The sequence below is a fragment of the Jaculus jaculus genome, chromosome 5, assembly GCF_020740685.1.
Source record: "Jaculus jaculus isolate mJacJac1 chromosome 5, mJacJac1.mat.Y.cur, whole genome shotgun sequence".
Lineage (NCBI taxonomy): Eukaryota > Metazoa > Chordata > Mammalia > Rodentia > Dipodidae > Jaculus > Jaculus jaculus.
Genome location: NC_059106.1, coordinates 39,098,662 through 39,117,032, shown reverse-complemented (window position 1 = coordinate 39,117,032; position 18,371 = coordinate 39,098,662). Strand labels below are relative to the sequence as shown.

Sequence of the window (18,371 nt, the reverse complement as noted above, 5' to 3'; positions counted from 1 at the left end):
GAACCCAGGAGGTCAAAAGGACCCGATCTCAGGTGTCCGAAGCAGAGGAACAGGAAGAGTTGTCCTCACCACACTCACTCCCCACCGTTGTCCCTTCTGCCTAAGGGATCCCACAAGCAAAAAAAATGACCCGGGGCAGGAAAGCCATGGCAGGAAGCCACAGGCCCCCTGCACTGAGACGTGTGCGCACTGGACGCAGGTCCTTAGAAGTGTCCATCCGTTGGCCTTCTCTAAGGTGTTCCCTGCTCAGTGTGGGTCTCCCCAGGAAAGAAGCTCCTAGCCACAGGGAAGGAGTGTGGGATGGGGCGTGTCGGGATATCTCAGGCTGTAGAAAATGAGGCCCTCGCCAACACCAGCGTTTAATTCCATTTCACATTCACAGAGCGGGACTTCCACAGCGGGCCCTGGTTTCTGCTGGGCTGCTGCATCCCTGGGCCCCTGCTGGTCCTACTTGGTTAGTCCCTTCTTGAGTTTGCTGGGCAGGGAGATGTCTGACTGCTGCAGGGGGGGCACTTTCACACCCTTCTGCTTCAGCTGATGGTAGAAGTCGCTTCTCTCGGTGACGATTCTCTGAACAAGAAATGCAGCCTCTGGGTCACCTCTTCAGCTCCCTACTGTGGCTATGAAGCCGGCCTCTCCAGGCCACGCTGGCTGCCCAGACATTCTCCCTTCCTCCTCCCTGGAAGGACTTGCCACAGCAGTGGATTTCAAGCAGATATTACGACAACAGCCAAAAGCCCTGTCCAGAAGCAGCCTGTGGTGTAAATATTCTTGCCATGGCTGCTGTAGGGCCTCCAGGATGATGTCACAGGAGGCAGAGGTGGGAGGAGACATATGCCATCCCTCCGTGAGTCAGCCCTCTCCTGACCTGCACTAAAGTCCTCTCCTTCCATCACCTTAGGACTGAGAGGTGTCCCAGATACCTGGAGGCCCGGAGGCCATGTGTGCTGTGCTGTGCCGAGGAGTGCTTTCCTGGCCCTGCTCTCTCCTGCAGCCGCCACACAGGAGCTGGCATCTTCTCTGCCTTCTCCTGCCTGCTCTTCTCTCCCTCTCCCCTCCCTACCATCAGGTACAAGACCACAGACCGATCCCCAGGTTCCTGCTCCGCAGAGGTGGCACTAGCCAGACCCACCCTTCTGAGGCCAAAGGGAAATGCCAATGCATGCTAGCCTCACAGGGTGGCACCTATGGAAGTTTGAGCCTTGGGAACAGAAGTGCCTGCTAGTGAAACACCACACCTAGGTGGCAGTTGGCCCCATCCAGAGCAGCCTGGGTGCTTGGTGAACCTCCCGTCTCTGGTTCCGTACATTCACATCATAGGCCCACCAGCCTCCAATCAGAGGAAAGACCTTATGGCTAAGAGAAACTAGGAATGACCCAATGACCCACAGGTTTTCTCCGAGGAGCAGCGGGTGGAGATCAGTCCTGCTCACTGTTACTGTGTTGTTTCTGGGGCACCGCCCTGCCCTTCTGAGGTCACTGCTTGGGAACCACGGCTCCACATGAGTTGGCAAGGCTGAGTCAGGAGTAAGGGGTCTGCCAGGGTCCTGACCCAGATTTCACAGTGGTAGCTCCTCCACTAAGGGGACCTGAGCTGGGCAGAGAACCTCCGGCACTGAAGCACCCCGTCTCTGTGCAGGTGGCCAGTCGTCACCGAGGGCCTCCTACCCTTCAGGCTGAGATAAGCCTAGACTCTCCAGTTCCAGGCCGTGGCCATCCCTAGGGATGGTCCTCTCTGTCTGAGCAGAGAGAAGGGACGAGTCTGGGAATCACAGTGTGTAAATGACACAGCCAGGGTGAGAACTGGGTCCTCTGAATCCAACCCAGGCCTCCCCTCCACGGGCCCAGGAGGAAGAGGTGGCGAGTGAGCAGAGGCACCTGCAGGGTTTCCAGGATGAGGTTGTCCGTGATCTCTGTGGTCAGGTTCTTGTTCCCGGTGACACTGAAGGCGGCCTGGATGATCTTATTCCGCAGTCTCTCAAGCTGTGGGCAAAGGCTGCGTCATCATTCATTGTTGCTGAGAAAGGTTGATGCCGCAACTTAGCCCCACAGGCCGGGGAGGCACATCATGCACCTGCTTGCTTTAGGAGTTGGAAACAGACTCAGAACTCACCTGACTTGTCTGAAAGCTAAAAGGTGAAAGATCAGGTCTCAGCCCCTGGGTTGTCTACTCTCAAAGCCCAAAGGCTTTACCAATTATATTGGAAAAGTAGGCCTGGGGAGGTGGCTGGCTCAGTGGTTCAAGGTGCTCGCTTGCAAAGCCAACTGACTGGGTTCATTCAGTTCCCAAGCACCCATGTAAAGCCAGATGCACAAAGCAGCATGTGTGTCTGGGGCTCGTTTGCAGAGGCAAGAGGACCCGGCACGCCCATTTATTCATATTCATCATTCGTTCATTCTCTCTCCCTTCCTCCCTCTATCCATCCATCCCTCCCCTCCCTCTCCTTCTCCTCACAAATAATTTTTTTTTTTTAATTCAGCCTAGAGCCTCACACATAGTAGTCTGCGCTCAGCTATATTCCCCATGTTTGGTCTTAAACAATAAGAGCTGAGGATGTTGCTCAGTGGCCGAGCACTTGCTCACCATGTGCAAGGCTCTGGGTTCCTTCAGAATGGTACACAGGTACACAAAACCCCTAGACCTCATTTCTCCTCCCAGAGGAGTTACAGTCAGCCCTCTCCTCCTGGCCCTTGGGGATCCACTGTAGAAAGCAAATAGAATGGTCTGAGTGTGCTGTGGGCCCCTGGGCCCCCAGCTAGTGCCTGGGGCAAGATAACATGCCCCAGCAACACACAGAGTAAGATCTTCCCATCTGTATCCTAGCCACCCTTAGACAGAGAACTCCTCGCAAATCATAGTACAAACTCAGCACGAGGTCCTGGCCCTCCGTGACTGGAGCTCACTGACTATGCAGGGAGAGAGAGTCAGGAATGCTGGCGTTGCCTACAGCTGCACACAGCACTGCTTTACGTGTTAGGAAGGTGTAATGCTCCAGGTCCCCCGACCACGAGCAGCGTAGTCCTCCCGATTGGGTGTGTGTAGGTGCATGTGTTTGTGTGCTCTGCGTAGAGACCCTAGAACAATGCCGGTGTGGCGCCTCAGGTGCTGCCCACATTTATTGAGACAAGATCTCTCATTGGCTTGGAAGTCACCAAGTAGACTGGCTGGCCACTGAGCCACAGGAATCCCCCTGTCTCCGCCTCCCCAGCACTGAGATTACAAGCACACACTGCCTCACCTGGCATGATAGCTTTCTTACTGGCTAGCTACCCAAGTCCTTTACACCTTATCATCCAACCTAAGACACTTTCTCCATAAACAAGACTAGCCCTTGCCCACTGTGTTTCCCCTTGCTGTGACCACTGACTACAGCTTCCAGAATGTCCCATGCACCCTCCCTCCCTCCCCCACCCTATCTTGAGCATCAGCTCCATAGGAGATGCTCAGCTGGAATCCCCATTTGCTGGGTAGGCTTTGGGCAAGGGCGCTGGTGGTCATGGGCCAAAGGGGCCAGCAGCTGGCATACCCTGGACTGGGAGCTCTCCAGGGCCACACGGGCCTGCTGCTCTGCCTGCTGGATCATCTCATTCCTGCTCTGCAGATCTTCTTGCAGCTGCTTCCACCGCTGCAAGTGGTTCTCAGCAAGGTCAGCCTCCTCCTGCAGTTTGCTGACCTTGGCGCTCAGCTCCGTGTTGGTGAGCTCTTGCTTAGCAAGCTCGCTCTTCAGATCTGACACTTGCTGGGGAGCGCCAGGGAGGGCAGAGCGGAAGCCACGTGACCCAAGCTCCTCTCTCCCAAAAGACAGAGGCAACACACTCTGGTTTCTCCAGCCCAGGCTACCCACGAGAACCCCTTGTGTGGGTCTGTTGAACGTGGTCCTGCCTGAGACCCAAAGGTGCTGTGAAGACACAGTGGCCTCACTTTGTCCATCACCACATCCCAACCCACAGCACGGATGTTAACCCGGCAGACCCTCCAGTGTGCTACCTAGATTGTCACCTGTCGGAGGACAAAGTTGTCCTTCTCGATGAGTCCCATCATTTCTTGGTGCTTCTTGTCCTCGCGGAGGTTGGAGAACTACAAAGCAGACCGTGGGGTCAGGACAAGGACAGTTAGAGGATGGGCACCTAACCTGCCTCTCCAGTCCTCTCTGGAATGAAGGCTGAGGGTTTTCTGTCAAAGAGGTGAGGGAGAAAGAGCCCTGAGGGCACAGGGGAGGGAGGGGAGCAGAGCATGCTGTGATACCCAACACTGGAGGGGGAGCGGAAGACAGCATAGTTCACGTTTGAGTTTCTAGAAGTGTCAGAAAGAGGCAATGCTAGGCACCTGTCCACGCTAGCAGAGAGAAGCTGGCCTCAGGCCTGGGATTGCCACCCTGCCTCTGTGCTAGCTGAATGTGGACACTTTCTGCCAGGTTGCTCCTTTGCCAGGCCCAGAACCCCAACACTAAGGCCTTACCTACCAGGCAAGACACTCTTGTAGTTTCCTAGCTTTCAAAGGCCCCCGATCAAACCAAAAGAAATATCTCCCAAGAGTATCACTCCTCCAGGGGGATGGTGTGTTCATCTGTGTGCTTGGTGACTCCAGGTCAGTTCTGGTGTAAAGGTCATGCATGAATGACAGAATGCATAACCAATAGGAAATGAGTTTGTATGAAACAGAAGAGCAAGACATGGGAGCATCAGCTGTTCTGAGATCCCAGCACACAGAAGCTGAAGACAGAAGGATTGCCATGAGCTCCAGGTCAGCGAGGGCTGCCGAGCCAGGCCTGCCTCAAAAGAAGAAAGAAGGAAAAGAAAACCAGCTACAGTTGGCCTGTCTTTGAGGGGAGAGAGGACACTGCTATTAAAAAAAAAAAAAAAACAGGAAGAGAAGAAGCAAAGGAACCTTCTGAGAACAGAAGCGAGAGCGTGGATACCCGAAATGTTGTAACGAACTATCTCAAGAGCAGGACTGTTATACAGCTGAGGAAACTCAGAGAAGAGGACATGGAAAGTGGGAAGAAAGGAAGAACCATGGGCTGGAGATGGCTCAGAGGTTAGAGGCGCTTGCTTACAAAGCGTGATGGCCTGGGTTCTATTTCCCAGTACCCACATAAAGCCAGATGCACAAAATGGTCTATGCATCTGGAGTTTGCAGTGGCAGGAGGTCCTGACACGCCCATACTTACTCTCTCTTTCTCTCTGTCTGCCTCTTTCTCTGTTTCTCTCTCAAATAAATAAAAATGGTTTTTGAAAAGGAAGAACTAGAAAGGAGGTCCAACCCAAATAACTGACACTTGAGAAGGAACGTCAGAGAAATCGGAGAGGAGGAACCCGACAGCAATGCGACCACAGGACAAATGTAATCTTCACATGAGTTTCCTGGTGCCCACGCTGTGACCGACGAGGCCCTCCTGGGCTGGGAAGATGGCTCAGTGGGCAAGAGCACTTCCTGTGCAACCATGAAGACCTGAATTTGATTTCCAGCACACACCTGAAAAGCCAGGTATGGCCATGCATTCCTGTAACCCTAGTGTTGAGCAGGGCGGAGACAGGAGAACCCTGGGACTGATTAGTCAGCAAGTCCGACTGAAAAACGGCAGCTCGAGGTTCAGGTTCAAGACACTCCGCTTTAAAGAAGTAAAGCTGAAGAGTGATGAAAGAGGACACCCCATGTTCTCCTCTGGCCTCCAGGTGCTTCACATCTGCACACAGGAGTGCCTTATACAGACCACACACACACTGCGGAGTGAAAGTTCAGGACACGTGGGACAATGACAGCATCACAACTTTCCAAACAGTGACAACCTGCAAGAGCCACACCATAGGAAAGAGCATTACCTTCACCTTCACAGCAGAGCATCACCTTTGCCATGCTGGAGGGTGATGTTTTCTAAACTGGTATTCTGTAGTCAACCAAACTGATATCAACATTACAAGAAAGACATTTTGTGTTTCCCCAAAGCTCTGCACCCATCCAGCCTTTCTGGAAAAGTTACTGTAGTACATGCTTCACCAAATGTAAGGGAGTGGAGCAAGAAAGAGGAGGGTGTGGGATGCAGGTTTAAAACCGTGGCTTGGGCTTGAGAGATGGCTTAGCAGTTAAAGTGCTTGCCTTCAAAGCCTAAGGACCCAGGTCCGATTCCACAGTACCCATGTAAGCCAGGTGCACATGATGGTACATGCATCTGGAGTTCATTTGCAATGGCTAGAGGGCCTGGCATGCCTCTTTCTCTCTCTCTCTCTCTCTCTCTCTCTCTCTCTCTCTCTCTCTCTCTCTCTTTTTTCTCTCTCTCTCTCTCTCTCTCTCCTTCTCTCTCTCTCACTCCCCTCTTTCTCTCTTAAATACAAAATAAAAAATACTTTAAACTGTGGCTTATGAAACCGAGTTTTGCTTTGTAAACAGGCTTCACTTACACATGTGCTAAAATAGCATCTCTAATGATGCAGTCAATGTTGATCTCACTGACACTGGAATAGGATGGTTTTAGGAGAATAATGGAAGGCAAAAGGGAAAGAGGGAGACATTAGGTGATGTTATGATACAGAAGACCATGAAAGACATTACAAGTTACTATAATTAAGAGTCCTAAAGATTTCACTAGAAAAGTTTTAGAAGCAATTGCCTTCAGACAGAGGCAAGTGAGAAGGAGGATGTTGTGGAAGTTTGATTCTGTAAGAGAAGAACATGAATAACTTGGATAAAAATAAACACTGAAAACACCTAAAAGAAGCAAGTGTGGGCTCAGTAGCTGACCAACTCTAAGCATAGGTGAACTCATCCCTAGGGGGCCAGGAGATACTCAGGAAATGACCAAGGTGACTGTGGCCCATAGGGACATGCACTCCAAAGGGCAGCAAGGCTGTGGCTGTACACGTGGGCTGTGGCCTCGCACCAGCCCAAATGGTAATCTTGAGTCTGTGCAATCAGAGTCTCCTTCAGTAGAATGGGTGCACCGTGGAGCCCGAGCTGCTGGGGCTAGGTTATAGGGGAGCCTGGAGGCCATGCCAACAGAGCAGGGTCCAGCGGCACTGCTGAGCGCACGGCCACCTTTTCAGTCATCGCCTGCAGTTGGCATTTTCGCTCCCGGAGCTCCTTCCTCAGCGTCTCATTCTCTGTGTTGACCTTGCGCAGCTGAGATTCTTGAAAGCCCACTTGTCGTTGTAAGGAGGTGATGGCTCCTGTGTCAGCAAGGGAGGGGACGGCCAGAGCAAGAGAGTGAGGAAGAACTGGAACCCGGGCCACCGTCCCTGACACTTATTTCTGGCGGTGAAGGATCCGTGCCTCCTGCCCACCAAGAGGAGATGTCCGGCAGCCATAAGCCCTCTGCCCATCTCCTACCTGTAGCAAGGAGGTATCTGCTCTTGGTGAGTTCCAGCTCACTCTGGAAGTCCATCAGTATACGTTCGTACTCCTCTAGCTGAGCCATCAGCTCCTCCTCGAAGGACTCCGTCAGGGAGTATGTTCTCCTGGGGAGCTCTTCTTCCTCCGGCAGCTCCCACGGCTCCTCCCGCGCCTGCTCCTCCCCCGCCTGCTCCTCCCCTGCCTCCTCCTCATTTTCCTCCTCTGCCCCTGCTGCTTCCTCCTGCTCTTCCTCAGCACCATCCTCCTGCACAGCCTGTGGCTTCCAACTGCTCCCAGTTCTGCTGATCTCAATCTCCTTGGGCTCCTCGGCAAGGACCTTTTCCTCCTGAATGTCCCTCAGGTCCCTGCTTTGTTCAACCATGCCATATTCTTCTTGCATCTGGGGGAAGAGAACAGAGAGGGCTGGGCAGGGATGTGGATGTCCCTGGGGCCTGGAAGGAGTGCCAGCTCTAGTCCAGACGTCCTAGGGCTCAGTCTCATCCTCCTGCTGCCAGGACCCCAGACTCTCAGGGGGTACTGAGATGACTGACCACCCTCACTACACTTGGGAAGGGCCACCCCAGGTCAGGGCTGTGGGCAAGGACATTGGCGGGGGGGTTCCTCTGGCCTAGCTTCTAGCGTCCGCCTGTAGGAACTGAGCAGTGATGGCTGAGGAGGAACGGAGGCTGCCAGAGCGCAGATCCTGCCCCAACCTACCTGCATCCAGGACTGCAGGTCTTCGTCATCCCTGCCCAAGGCTTTGTGGCTGCTCATCATCCCCAGCTTCATCTCAAAGGGCCGCTCCTGTCAGATGCTGTTGTGAGCCTCAGGCTCTCCACCTGCTCCTGCAGGAGTCCCAGGTGATGGCCCAACCCCAGTCTTTCCAGAAGGGAATAGCAGACTCTCCTTCTCTGAGTGCAGGTGGGAGACCGTGGGAGGGGCTGGGGCAAGTGATACGGTCCCTGCAGATGGGCAGCTCCAGGTGACCACAGGGCTCTAGGATTCACCCGAACAGCTTTCTCTCTGTCTCTCTCTCTCATGGGTGGGTGTGTAGGCAGCTTCTCTTGAGGTGCCCAGAGTCCATGACATCCAACCTCCTCTCTGCCCCCACTTAGTGAGTGCCTAGCATGAGCTGTGTCCTCAGGCATGAACAGAGTCAAGTCTTGGAATGACCAGGGACCACCATAGGTTATTCAGACCTGCAGGAAGGGCAGCGCCCTCATCCCCATTCACACAGACAGGGACTCTGGGGCCAAGTGTGAGCCTTCTGTAGACAGAAACTGGAGAGAAGGGAATGGCCAGGTCAAGCTAATCTATGCTGCTACCCGCTGTGATGTCCAGAGCACAGCTGCGGGCTAAGGACAGGGCTCCCCTCTCTCTATTCCCCAGATATCGTAGGAGGGTTTGGCCTTCACTTATGAGTAGGGCAATGTCCACAAAATGCGGTGACTTGCTCCAAGATGCTCAAAGATGGCTCAAAGATTAAGAACTCTTGTTGCTTAAGCATGAGGGCCTGAGAAGGCCTGAGATCACTTGAGTTAGATTTCCCCACGGTCCAAATAAATAAAAAAAAGCTGAGTGTGGTCATGCACATGTGTAAGCCCAATTTGTGGGGTGGAGACTCAGGAAGCGCTGAGGATCTGACTGGAAAAAGGAGAATGGCAGCTCCAGGCTGAGGGGAGACCCCATATTAAAGAAGGACCAGTTGAGTGACAAAGAAGGGCACCTGAATTCTCCTCTGCCCTCTGTATGCACACACACATGTCTATACACTGAACATGACATACTACACATCACACACACACACACACACACACACACACACACACAGGAAAGCAAGTGGTGATCACAGTGCAGGTGTCTAGCTCCTGCTCTCGCTCTCATTTCCTGCTTCTGTCTAATCCTCGGTGGATTCAGGCCCACCACTCGAAACCCCAAACCTAGACCATGCACCAATGAGGGCCTGGAACATTCTAGAAGGCTAGGGCTGCCGGAGGTTCTGCAGGCCATCCTCAGATTAGATGCATCTCAGTGCTTCTGTGCTCTGCCTGCCAGCAGCCGGGGCAGCTTACTATTTTGGTGGCAGAGGTCGCCACAGGGGTCTCCTGGCCTTTGCTTCGGAGGAGAATTTTCAGTTGCCTCTTCAGGCCCTCTCTCTCCTTCTGCAGTGCCCAGATCTCCTGGTCTTTCTTCTGCACCTGGGTCTCCAGCTCAGACAGGCGCTGGAGCTCTTCCCCCAGCATGAGCAGGGAGTGATCCTAGGCAGAAAGCAGGCATGGCTCCTGGGTCCTGGGTCGGTAGACACCTCCCTCCCCTCTGCCAGCTGCCTGTGAATAGCAGCTCCCAGCTCAGGAGGAGCAAATCTGCTGTCCTGGAGCACCCGAACCCCGAGATGCTGCAGTAGCTCTTTACTGCAGCTGCAGCCTGTGACGTCCCCCACCCAAATCCCCACAGCCTGTGACCCTGCAGCCTCTGAGATCAGATCCTGTGCAAGGAGAGACATGGCTGCTTGCATTTCTGGCCTGGATCCTGTCAGCACCCCCACTGCTCACAGGATGCCCATCTTCTCTGGTGCTCATACCTGAGCCACAACATCCTTTACCAAGGGCCTTGTCAGGGAGCCTCTCAACCTTCCATTCTCCAAATCCTCACTCTATCAGTTCTTCAAAACAGAAGACCAAATAAAGATGTCTTCGGGAAAACCAAGAGAGTTGCTCACTAGCAGATCTGAGGTTAGCAGGAAGAAAATTACCCCGGACAGAAATATTTTGGAAGGGGGAAAAAATCCCTCATATGTTGAGAAATAAAATAATAGGCTTCTATGTAGCCTGTGGTTGAAGAGAAATCACTCAAGAAGTTAAGACTCACAACGACGCTAGAGCTCTGGGGGTGAAATCGGCACCAAGAACCAAGGACAACCATCATTTTCCAACAAGACAAGAGTAGACAGCTGACTCGCTCACAGGAGGTGAACCACCCTCACACAGCAACCAGGGCCCAGGTGGAACCACAGAGGAACTGGTGACATGAGCAAGGGTGCGGCTTCCATGGTGAGCCTGAGAACCTGCGCCAGGTGACGCAGACAGACACTGGGGACACTCAAAATGCACCAGGAGCTGCTGAGAGCTCAACACTGAAGGAGACTTAAAGCACAGCCGCCAAGGCTCAGAGCAGCTTACACAAGAGGGGTAGAGCGGGTGTAAGAGCCACAGGGTGGGAAGGAATATCCGGAGACATAGCCCTCCCCACAATGATAGGCTGCTGCTCTCACAACTCATGTCCACCACCCCATTGGGAACACCAGCAATCCCTCTAAGGAGGGTCCTCAGTGGAGTGGGGGCAGGGAGGAGGGAAACGATGGTACCAACCTATGATGTGTCCATACAAAGTTTCTACTTAATACAAAGGAATCATTTTGGACCAAGATATTGGACATGGGGGCGCATCAACACCTGGGGATATATCTAACACTATGCTTAAGCCAAATTACAGCCTTGAGATGCCTCTTGGGAAAATGGAAAGTTGGTGATTTTTAGAAAACATACTGCAAATTGAATTTAAAGAAAATAAATACAAGAATTAATGAGGGGGGGAGGAAGGGAATTGCCATGGTATATTGTTTGCAATTATGGAAGTTGCCAATAAAAAATAAATAAATAAAATAAAAATAAAAAAGAATAAATGAAAGCTGGACCTGGTGGCACAGGCCTGTAATCCCAACTACTCAGAAATCTGAGGCAGGAGGATCACAAATTCAAGGCATGCCTTGGAAACTTGGATCTTGTCTCAACATTTAAAAATAAAAATAAAAAAGAAGGCTAGGGAGATGGCTCAGTGGCCAAAGGCATGTGCTTGCAAAGCTTGTCTGCACAGGTTCAATTCCCTAGTACCCACATAAAACCATGCAGTGGACAAAGGCTTTGGCATGCCCTCCCTTTCTCTCTCTCCTTCTACACAATAAAAAAAAAAAAATTAAGTAAGAAGAGCTAGGTGTGGTGTCACATGCCTTTAATCCCAGAATTGGGGAGGCCAAGGTAAGAGGATTGCTGTGAGTTCAAGGCTAGCCTGAGACTAAACAGTGAATTCCAGGTTAGCCAGGGCTAGACTGAGACCCTGCCTCCGAAAAAAGTAAGAAGACAGCCAGGAATGTAGCTCAGTATTAGAGTGATTGCCTAACATATAGGAGGCCATGGGTTCAACTCCCAGAGCTGGGGAGTTGAAGGATCAAATAATTAATTACATAAGGAAGGAGATGGAGAAGAAGAAGGAAAAGCAAGCATGGTGACAGTGTAACATTTGAGAAACATGAAAGATGTGTGGGAATTATTTGTATAATTTGTGTAACTTTCTAGGCATGTGTGTAAGTATGTGTGGTTACTGTGTGTGGTAATGGATATGTATAGCGTATACACGGGTGTGTGCAGATGCATGCACTCCCGGTGATTGCATGCAGAAGACAGAGGAGAATATCAGCTGTCCTCCTCTATCGCTCTTCCACTTTATCTCCTAGAGTCAGAGTCTCTCACTGAACCTGGAGCTGCCTTTTTTTTTTTTTTTTCATACAGACTGACTAGCAAGCCTCAGTGATCCTCTGGTCTTTTTGCCCCTCAGGACTGGGATTGCAGGCATATATGGCTATGTCCAGCATTTTTTTTTTTTTTTTTTTTAGGTAGTGTCTCACTCTAGCCCAAGCTGACCTGGAATTTACTATTAGTCTCAGCAAACTGTCAGCGAACTCTCAGCGATCCTCCTACCTCTGCCTCCCGAGTGCTGGGAATAAAGGCGTGTGCCACCAGGCCAGGCACATCCAGCTTTTTATCTAGGGTGGAAGATTGAACTCAGGCCCTCGTGCTTACATGGAGGTACCAAATGAGACCCTGTCTCTCAAAAGTCACAAGAGGGCTGGGGGTGCAGTGGCAGTGTAGAAATAGAGCGTCTGCCTACCATGCACAAGGCCCTTGGTTAGGACCTCAAAACTGAAAAGAAAAAAAAAAAACAAAACCTCCTCTGTAGGAAATCTCTAAGAACAGATGCATTCAACATGAATTCTTCATTTCAAACTTTGAGGAAGAATAGCAGTCCAGTGGTGCAGGCTTACAGAGACAAGCACCGATGTTTATGACTTTGACAAAATTATTTGCATTTGTGTATGATGGGGGAGGGGCACCCCAGGGCCTCTTGCCACTGCAAGCAAACACCGGACAGCTTGCTCTACTTTTTGCATGTGGCTTAGGCAGATGGCATGAGAGCTGAACCCAGGCTAGCAGACTTTGCAAGCAGCCACCCCTAGCTGCTAAGCCATCTTCTCAGCCCCTTAACAATTGTTTTCTTTTTTTTTTTTAATATTTTTTTTATTTTTTATTTATTTATTTGAGAGCGACAGACACAGAGAGAAAGACAGATAGAGAGAATGAGAGAGAGAATGGGCGTGCCAGGGCTTCCAGCCTCTGCAAACGAACTCCAGACGTGTGCACCCACTTGTGCATCTGGCTAACGTGGGACCTGGGGAACCGAGCCTCGAACCGGGGTCCTTAGGCTTCACAGGCAAGCGCTTAACCGCTAAGCTATCTCTCCAGCCCACAATTTTTTTCTTAATGAAGCCAGAATTTTGAAACCAAAGGTATTGACAACAGAATTATAAGACAGGGAAATCGTGAGCTAGACTCTCCCACACATTGGCATTTTGCAAAGAAAGGATCACATCATGCTGCACTGCCTTATTGTATGTGACCAGTGTAATTTGGATCATGTAAAGTCCATGCTCATAGTGGAATTTTTGGTGGAAAAGTGTACAACACAATTGGAGGCTATTCGTGCTGCAGGGAGAAAGATGAGGAATGAAGACAGATCATTGTCATGTAGATGATTCACCACAGCTGAAGTAGGGACCGGGGGTGTCATTTTAGGTCACCACTAACCAGACAGTGGAACAAGAATCCCATTGGAGTGAGTTATGATGTTGGTGAGGGGTGGGATCGTACCTTCTCATGGATGACAGAGATGTACCAGGGTATCTTACTCCTCCGGTAGCTCTGGACCATGACAAGGCTGCTGGACGAAGGACTCGGGGTCAGGGACCTGCTTTCCTTCCGCAGGTAGCTGAGCTCACAGGAACTCTTACTGAATGAAAGGGGTTGTTCTGTGGAGGAGGCAAAGGTGGACAGACAGGTGGACTCTCCCCCATGGAGCTGTTCTGGCAGTTTTTGTCACAATGTCCACCTTTCATGACTCTGTCGGAGACCAGCCTCTGTCTTGTGGGGCTACCTGTCTCTTTCCACCATCACCCTAAAATCTAAAGGTATTACCACCATAGTTGAATGTTCCCCGCACCCCCAACCCCCAACACCAGAAGCCTGTACGGAGAGGACAGTGATCCTCCTACCCTAGCCTCCTGAGTGCTGGGATTGAAGGCGTGTGCCACCATGCTTGGCATACCTCACCTTTTGGCAAATCAAAGCCTGTTTTCTCTACTCAAGGAGGGAGCATCCCATGGACTAATATCAATGACAGCATCCTCTCTTGTGTGAGGGCTGAGTCCTGTTGCAGAGCTGGACCTGGGAAGTCCATCTCAACTCTCAAGAACCAGGTGATCCTGGGAAGGAGTTCCATGCACACAATAATGCCCCCCAAGAGTCAGAGCCCCAGCATGTGCAGACAAAGGCCCTTGGGGCCCCCTTACCTGTTACACCTGTGCCCAAGCTCTGCTTGTCCAGAAACACGTTCTCAGTCAGATTGACCATGGTGGCTGAACCTGCAAGGTATCAAGTGCCAGATGGTGACTGGAAGCTCTCACCAGCCCAGGCTCTCCAGGCAGACTGTCTTTATCTTTAAATATCAGATAAGGGACAGGTGACCTTTCTTGGAGGCATGAGATCAAGCAATGGGCTCAAAGCACGGAGTACACGTGTCTGCCACCACCACAGTGTGTCATCTAAGCAGATAAATGGCAGTGACCAGTGAGAAACTATAGACACAGATCCCACAGCCAGGGCACCATGTGGTCCCTTGGTCCTCAGCTACCTCCCCTGGTGACTCATAGTTCCTCTTGCTGGGCAGGGGAGTGTGGAGACAGACAGGTGGGAGCTGTGTTTGTCCTTTACTCTGGTGTTGTCATAGGTACAGCTTTCCTGAGAACAGCATTGTGTGTGCAGATATGGAAGTACAGGTTGGGATGCAGCTTTGGCTCTGACAAATGGTCCCCCACCATGGGGTGGCCACTGAGCTGACCAGCTTCCTTGTCTAAGCCTCCTGCCCTTCATCAAAGTGAGGCACCAAGACACAATGACTGCTGGGGCTTCTTAGGGTGTTTTTTTCTCCGTGATCTATCTGTGGCCTTCAGGTCCTTATTCCTGAAGCTTTTGGAAGCTCCAGCCCTTCCCTCTTCACTGTCCCCAGGCTACAAACCACAGACAGTAAGACAATAGCAAAACAAGAAGGCTGGGGTTGGGTGGGGGACAAAAAGGACCAAGGGTCATGAGTAGGAGAAGACCTCTCTTGCATCCCTCCTTTTCAGCTGGCTAACCCCTCAGCCTCAGCATAGGCTCCTTGTTCTTTAAGTTGTTCTCAGAAGCAGTGACAGTGACCCCAGTGGGCTGAAGGGTGCGAGGAGACAGCAGGTTTCTCCAGCTGTCCTAGGCTATGGCTCTTACCCATGTGGGACATAGATGTGGCCCTGGTGCTGAACTGTGGGCAGCCAGGCCTCATCAGGAAGACCTTCCTCAGTTCTTCCACTTGGGAGGCAAAGTTGTTGGGGCTGGAGAAGCTTTTGAGCGGGCTCTGGTAGAGGAAAAAGTGAAACAGCTGCTGGCTGACCAGACACCAGAGCCGGTCCCCATCACTGACTGCAAGGGCCCTGTCCACCCTGGTGCCCATGGCAGTGGACCATCCCTCTGCAGGGCCAGCAGGCGTGCTCAACAAGGTCATGCAGACCCTGCAGCAGAGTCTGGCCTAGACCTGCTCCTCAAGCATCCATCTGGGAGGCCACCAAGCCTGCAGTTCCCATCTCAGGCATCCTCCAGTGCATGATGGGTGCAGAACGACCCTTCTGACTGGACTTCCCTTGCTTAGCTTCTTCTTCTCCTCTCCCACTCTCCTCTCCAAGACACACCTAAAGAAGTCTCAGGATAGACTGTGTCTCTTATCTCCTGGCCTCGGGGTTGACTTGCTCCTTTGGGCTTGGCTGTCCAGAACAAGTGGGAGCCAAGGTCAGCGGGCGGAGGGGAGGGGACAGATCCCAGCACATCTACCTCCTCAGGCAAGCCTGGGAGCTCTGGAATTTAGGCCCCTTAGGAAGTAGGGCAAAGCCAGCTAGAGCTCTTCTCTACCAGAGGCTGCAGTCCTTGGGCCTCCCAGACTGTGTGTGACAACCTGCCACCAAACATTTATGGAGTTGTAATCAGCTGACAGCCACCAAGGCCCTCTAGCAAGGGGGATGAGCAGTCATTTCCAGGGTAGCCACCCTCAGCAGTGGTGCCCCTCCCACATCTGTACCATCCTCCAGTACTGGCGGCCGATGCTTTGGCTTGTCTTGCCGAGGCTACGACTTCTGCACAGTAACCATTCCAAGTTCTGGGAATCCCGGCTGGCCACTCTCTGAAGCATCTTCAGACTCTTGGTGATCCTGGGGTGTGTGCAACTCTTGTCCTCCAATTTACTGTCCTTCCTAGGTAGCATCAGGAAAGTGGGACTGGGAGATAGCGCTCAGCCCCTGAAAGACCACAAGGACGTATCAATCCCATCCAGGGCTCCTCAGTGTAGTGCAAGTTGTGGAGACAAATCCAATCTTGAGCGTGGACCTGCCGACATGTCTAGTCTAGCGAAGGCCTAGATTCCAAAGATCTGGTCCTATGGGATCCTGGGAGCAGTGTGTGTCATCACAGATGTCTCCATAGAAACAGGGCAGGCCATTCTCCTTTGCTTTCTGCAATTAGGTAAAGGAACTAGGAAGGTATGATGGTTAATCTCCATAGTCAAGTAGATGGGATTTAGACTCACCAAGAAAGCAAATCTGTGGGCATGTCTGTGAGGAAGTTTCTAGATTAGGTGAATGAGATGGACAGATATACCCTAAATTGTGGGTGCCACTAGTCCATGCACTGGGATTCTGGGATGAATAAAAAAGAAAAAGTCCACTGGGCACCAGCATTCACCACTCTCTGCTTCCTGACTGTAAACTGAATGTGACCAGCTGCCTGTCACTACGTCAATAACCGGAGGCAGAAATTGGAGTTCGGCATTGTTCACATGGCTGGGAAGACTGCTGGTGAGCACCTTAAAGAGACGCCTTGCCTTCTCATCTCAAACTGGTTGGGGATTTTTGTTACTTTTTGTGTTTTGTTTCTTTGTTAGTTTATTTTTATTTATGTGTGTGTGAGAGAGAGCAAAAGAGGCAGAGAGAGAGAGGGAGAGAATGGGCACACCAGGGTCTCTAGCTAATGCAAAAGAACTCTAGACGCATGCGCCACCTTGTGCATCTGGCTTATGTGGGTACTGGGGAATTGAACCTGGGTCCTTAGGCTTAGCAGGCAAGCACCTTAACCACTAAACCATCTCTCCAGCCATGTTTGTTTGTTTTGAAGCAGGGTCTCACCCCAGCCCAGGCTGACCTGGAACATACTCTATAACCCAGGCTGGCCTTGAACTCATGGCAATCTTCTTTACCTCAGCCTCCCAAGTGCTGAGATTAAAGCCATGCTCCATCATGTCTGACTAAACTGGCTGTTTTATAGACAGTAAAATAATAGTTAATTCTCAGAGTACTACTGTGTCCCTCTGGTCAGGTGAATGCCACATTCCTAGAATTTGTGGTGGCTGTGTTTCCCTCGTTATCACTCTGGACATCTGGACCCAGCAGTTCTCAGATCATTGGGTCTGGACAGTATCTGATGGTGTTAACTCTGAGCTCCTCCAGACACCACTGGGCTGGGGGATTAACTCAGAACAAATAAGCTGTTAACAACGTGTATGTGCAGAACCTGTCTATGGCATGCAAGACCGAGCGTCCTCCCTGTCCTTCCTTTGCCTGTCACTGATAGAAGGATGAGAAAACCTTCCAGCTATGGTTGTTAATTGTTGACTTCACTTTCCACTTCCCTATACATTTTGCTTTATATGCTGTTTCATGAGGCACTTGCACATTTCAGATCATCATGCCTTCCTCAAAATCACCTCTTTCCAGATGGGCATGGGGGCTCACACCTGTAATCACAGCACTTAGATGACTGAGGCAGGAGGATTACCTTAAATTTGATGCTAGCCTGGGTCATATACATAGCCACATCGTGAGATCTTGTTTAAGAAAAGAAGGAAGGAAGAAAGGAAGAAAAGAAGGAGGGAAGAAGGAAGGAAGGAAAGAAAGAAAGGAAGGAAGGAAGGAAGGAAGGAAGGAAGGAAGGAAGGAAAGGAGAAAGACTGTCTTAGGACACTTTGTAATAAGGGAAAGACAAAACCCCTGAGTAATCGACCTTTTTAAAGGGGGAGGCTTCTTTCCTTGCTTCTTGTTACATGTTCTTTTTTAAAATATTTTTTATTTTATTTTATTTATTTGAGAGAGAAAGATACAAAAATAGGTAGGTAGAGAGAGAGAGAGAATGGATGCACCAGGGCCTCCAGCCACTGCAAATGAACTCCACATCATGTGCCCCCTTGTGCATCTGGCTTATGTGGATCCTGGGAAGTTGAACCTGGGTCCTTTGGCTGTGCAGGCCAGCGCCTTAACCACTAAGCCATCTCTCCTGCCCTAAATGTTCTTTTTAATGGAGGAGGGGCTTCTTTCTTTGTTGGCTGCAAGAAATTCATGATTCCATCCCTTCCAAGATGACTTAAAAAAAAACTTACCACCACAAATCTTTTAAACTTTTTGCATCCCAATATAAAAGAATGACAAATTGGTTTATATTTGAACTTTTGACATATTTTAATTTAAAAAATTTATTTTTTTTTGAGAGAGAAAGAGGCAAAGAGAGAGAGAGAGAGAGAATGGGCACACCAGAACCTCTAGCCACTGCAAATGAACTTCAGATGCATGCACCTCCTTGTAGTACAT

General features: G+C 50.9%; 1 protein-coding gene across 1 annotated transcript; it reads right to left on the bottom strand.

Moving 5' to 3' along the window:
• Positions 1 to 447: 447 nt before the first annotated feature.
• On the bottom strand, positions 448 to 16,344 carry Ccdc27 (coiled-coil domain containing 27). The gene is made up of 13 exons (XM_045149071.1): positions 16,322 to 16,344; positions 15,818 to 15,989; positions 14,977 to 15,103; positions 14,007 to 14,078; positions 13,309 to 13,466; positions 9,400 to 9,585; positions 8,045 to 8,131; positions 7,325 to 7,727; positions 7,034 to 7,164; positions 4,001 to 4,078; positions 3,528 to 3,740; positions 1,879 to 1,983; positions 448 to 570 (listed from the first exon to the last, which is right to left on the bottom strand). The coding sequence occupies exons 1-13, from the start codon at positions 16,342 to 16,344 to the stop codon at positions 448 to 450; spliced, it is 1,878 nt and encodes a 625-aa protein (XP_045005006.1).
• Positions 16,345 to 18,371: the final 2,027 nt, after the last annotated feature.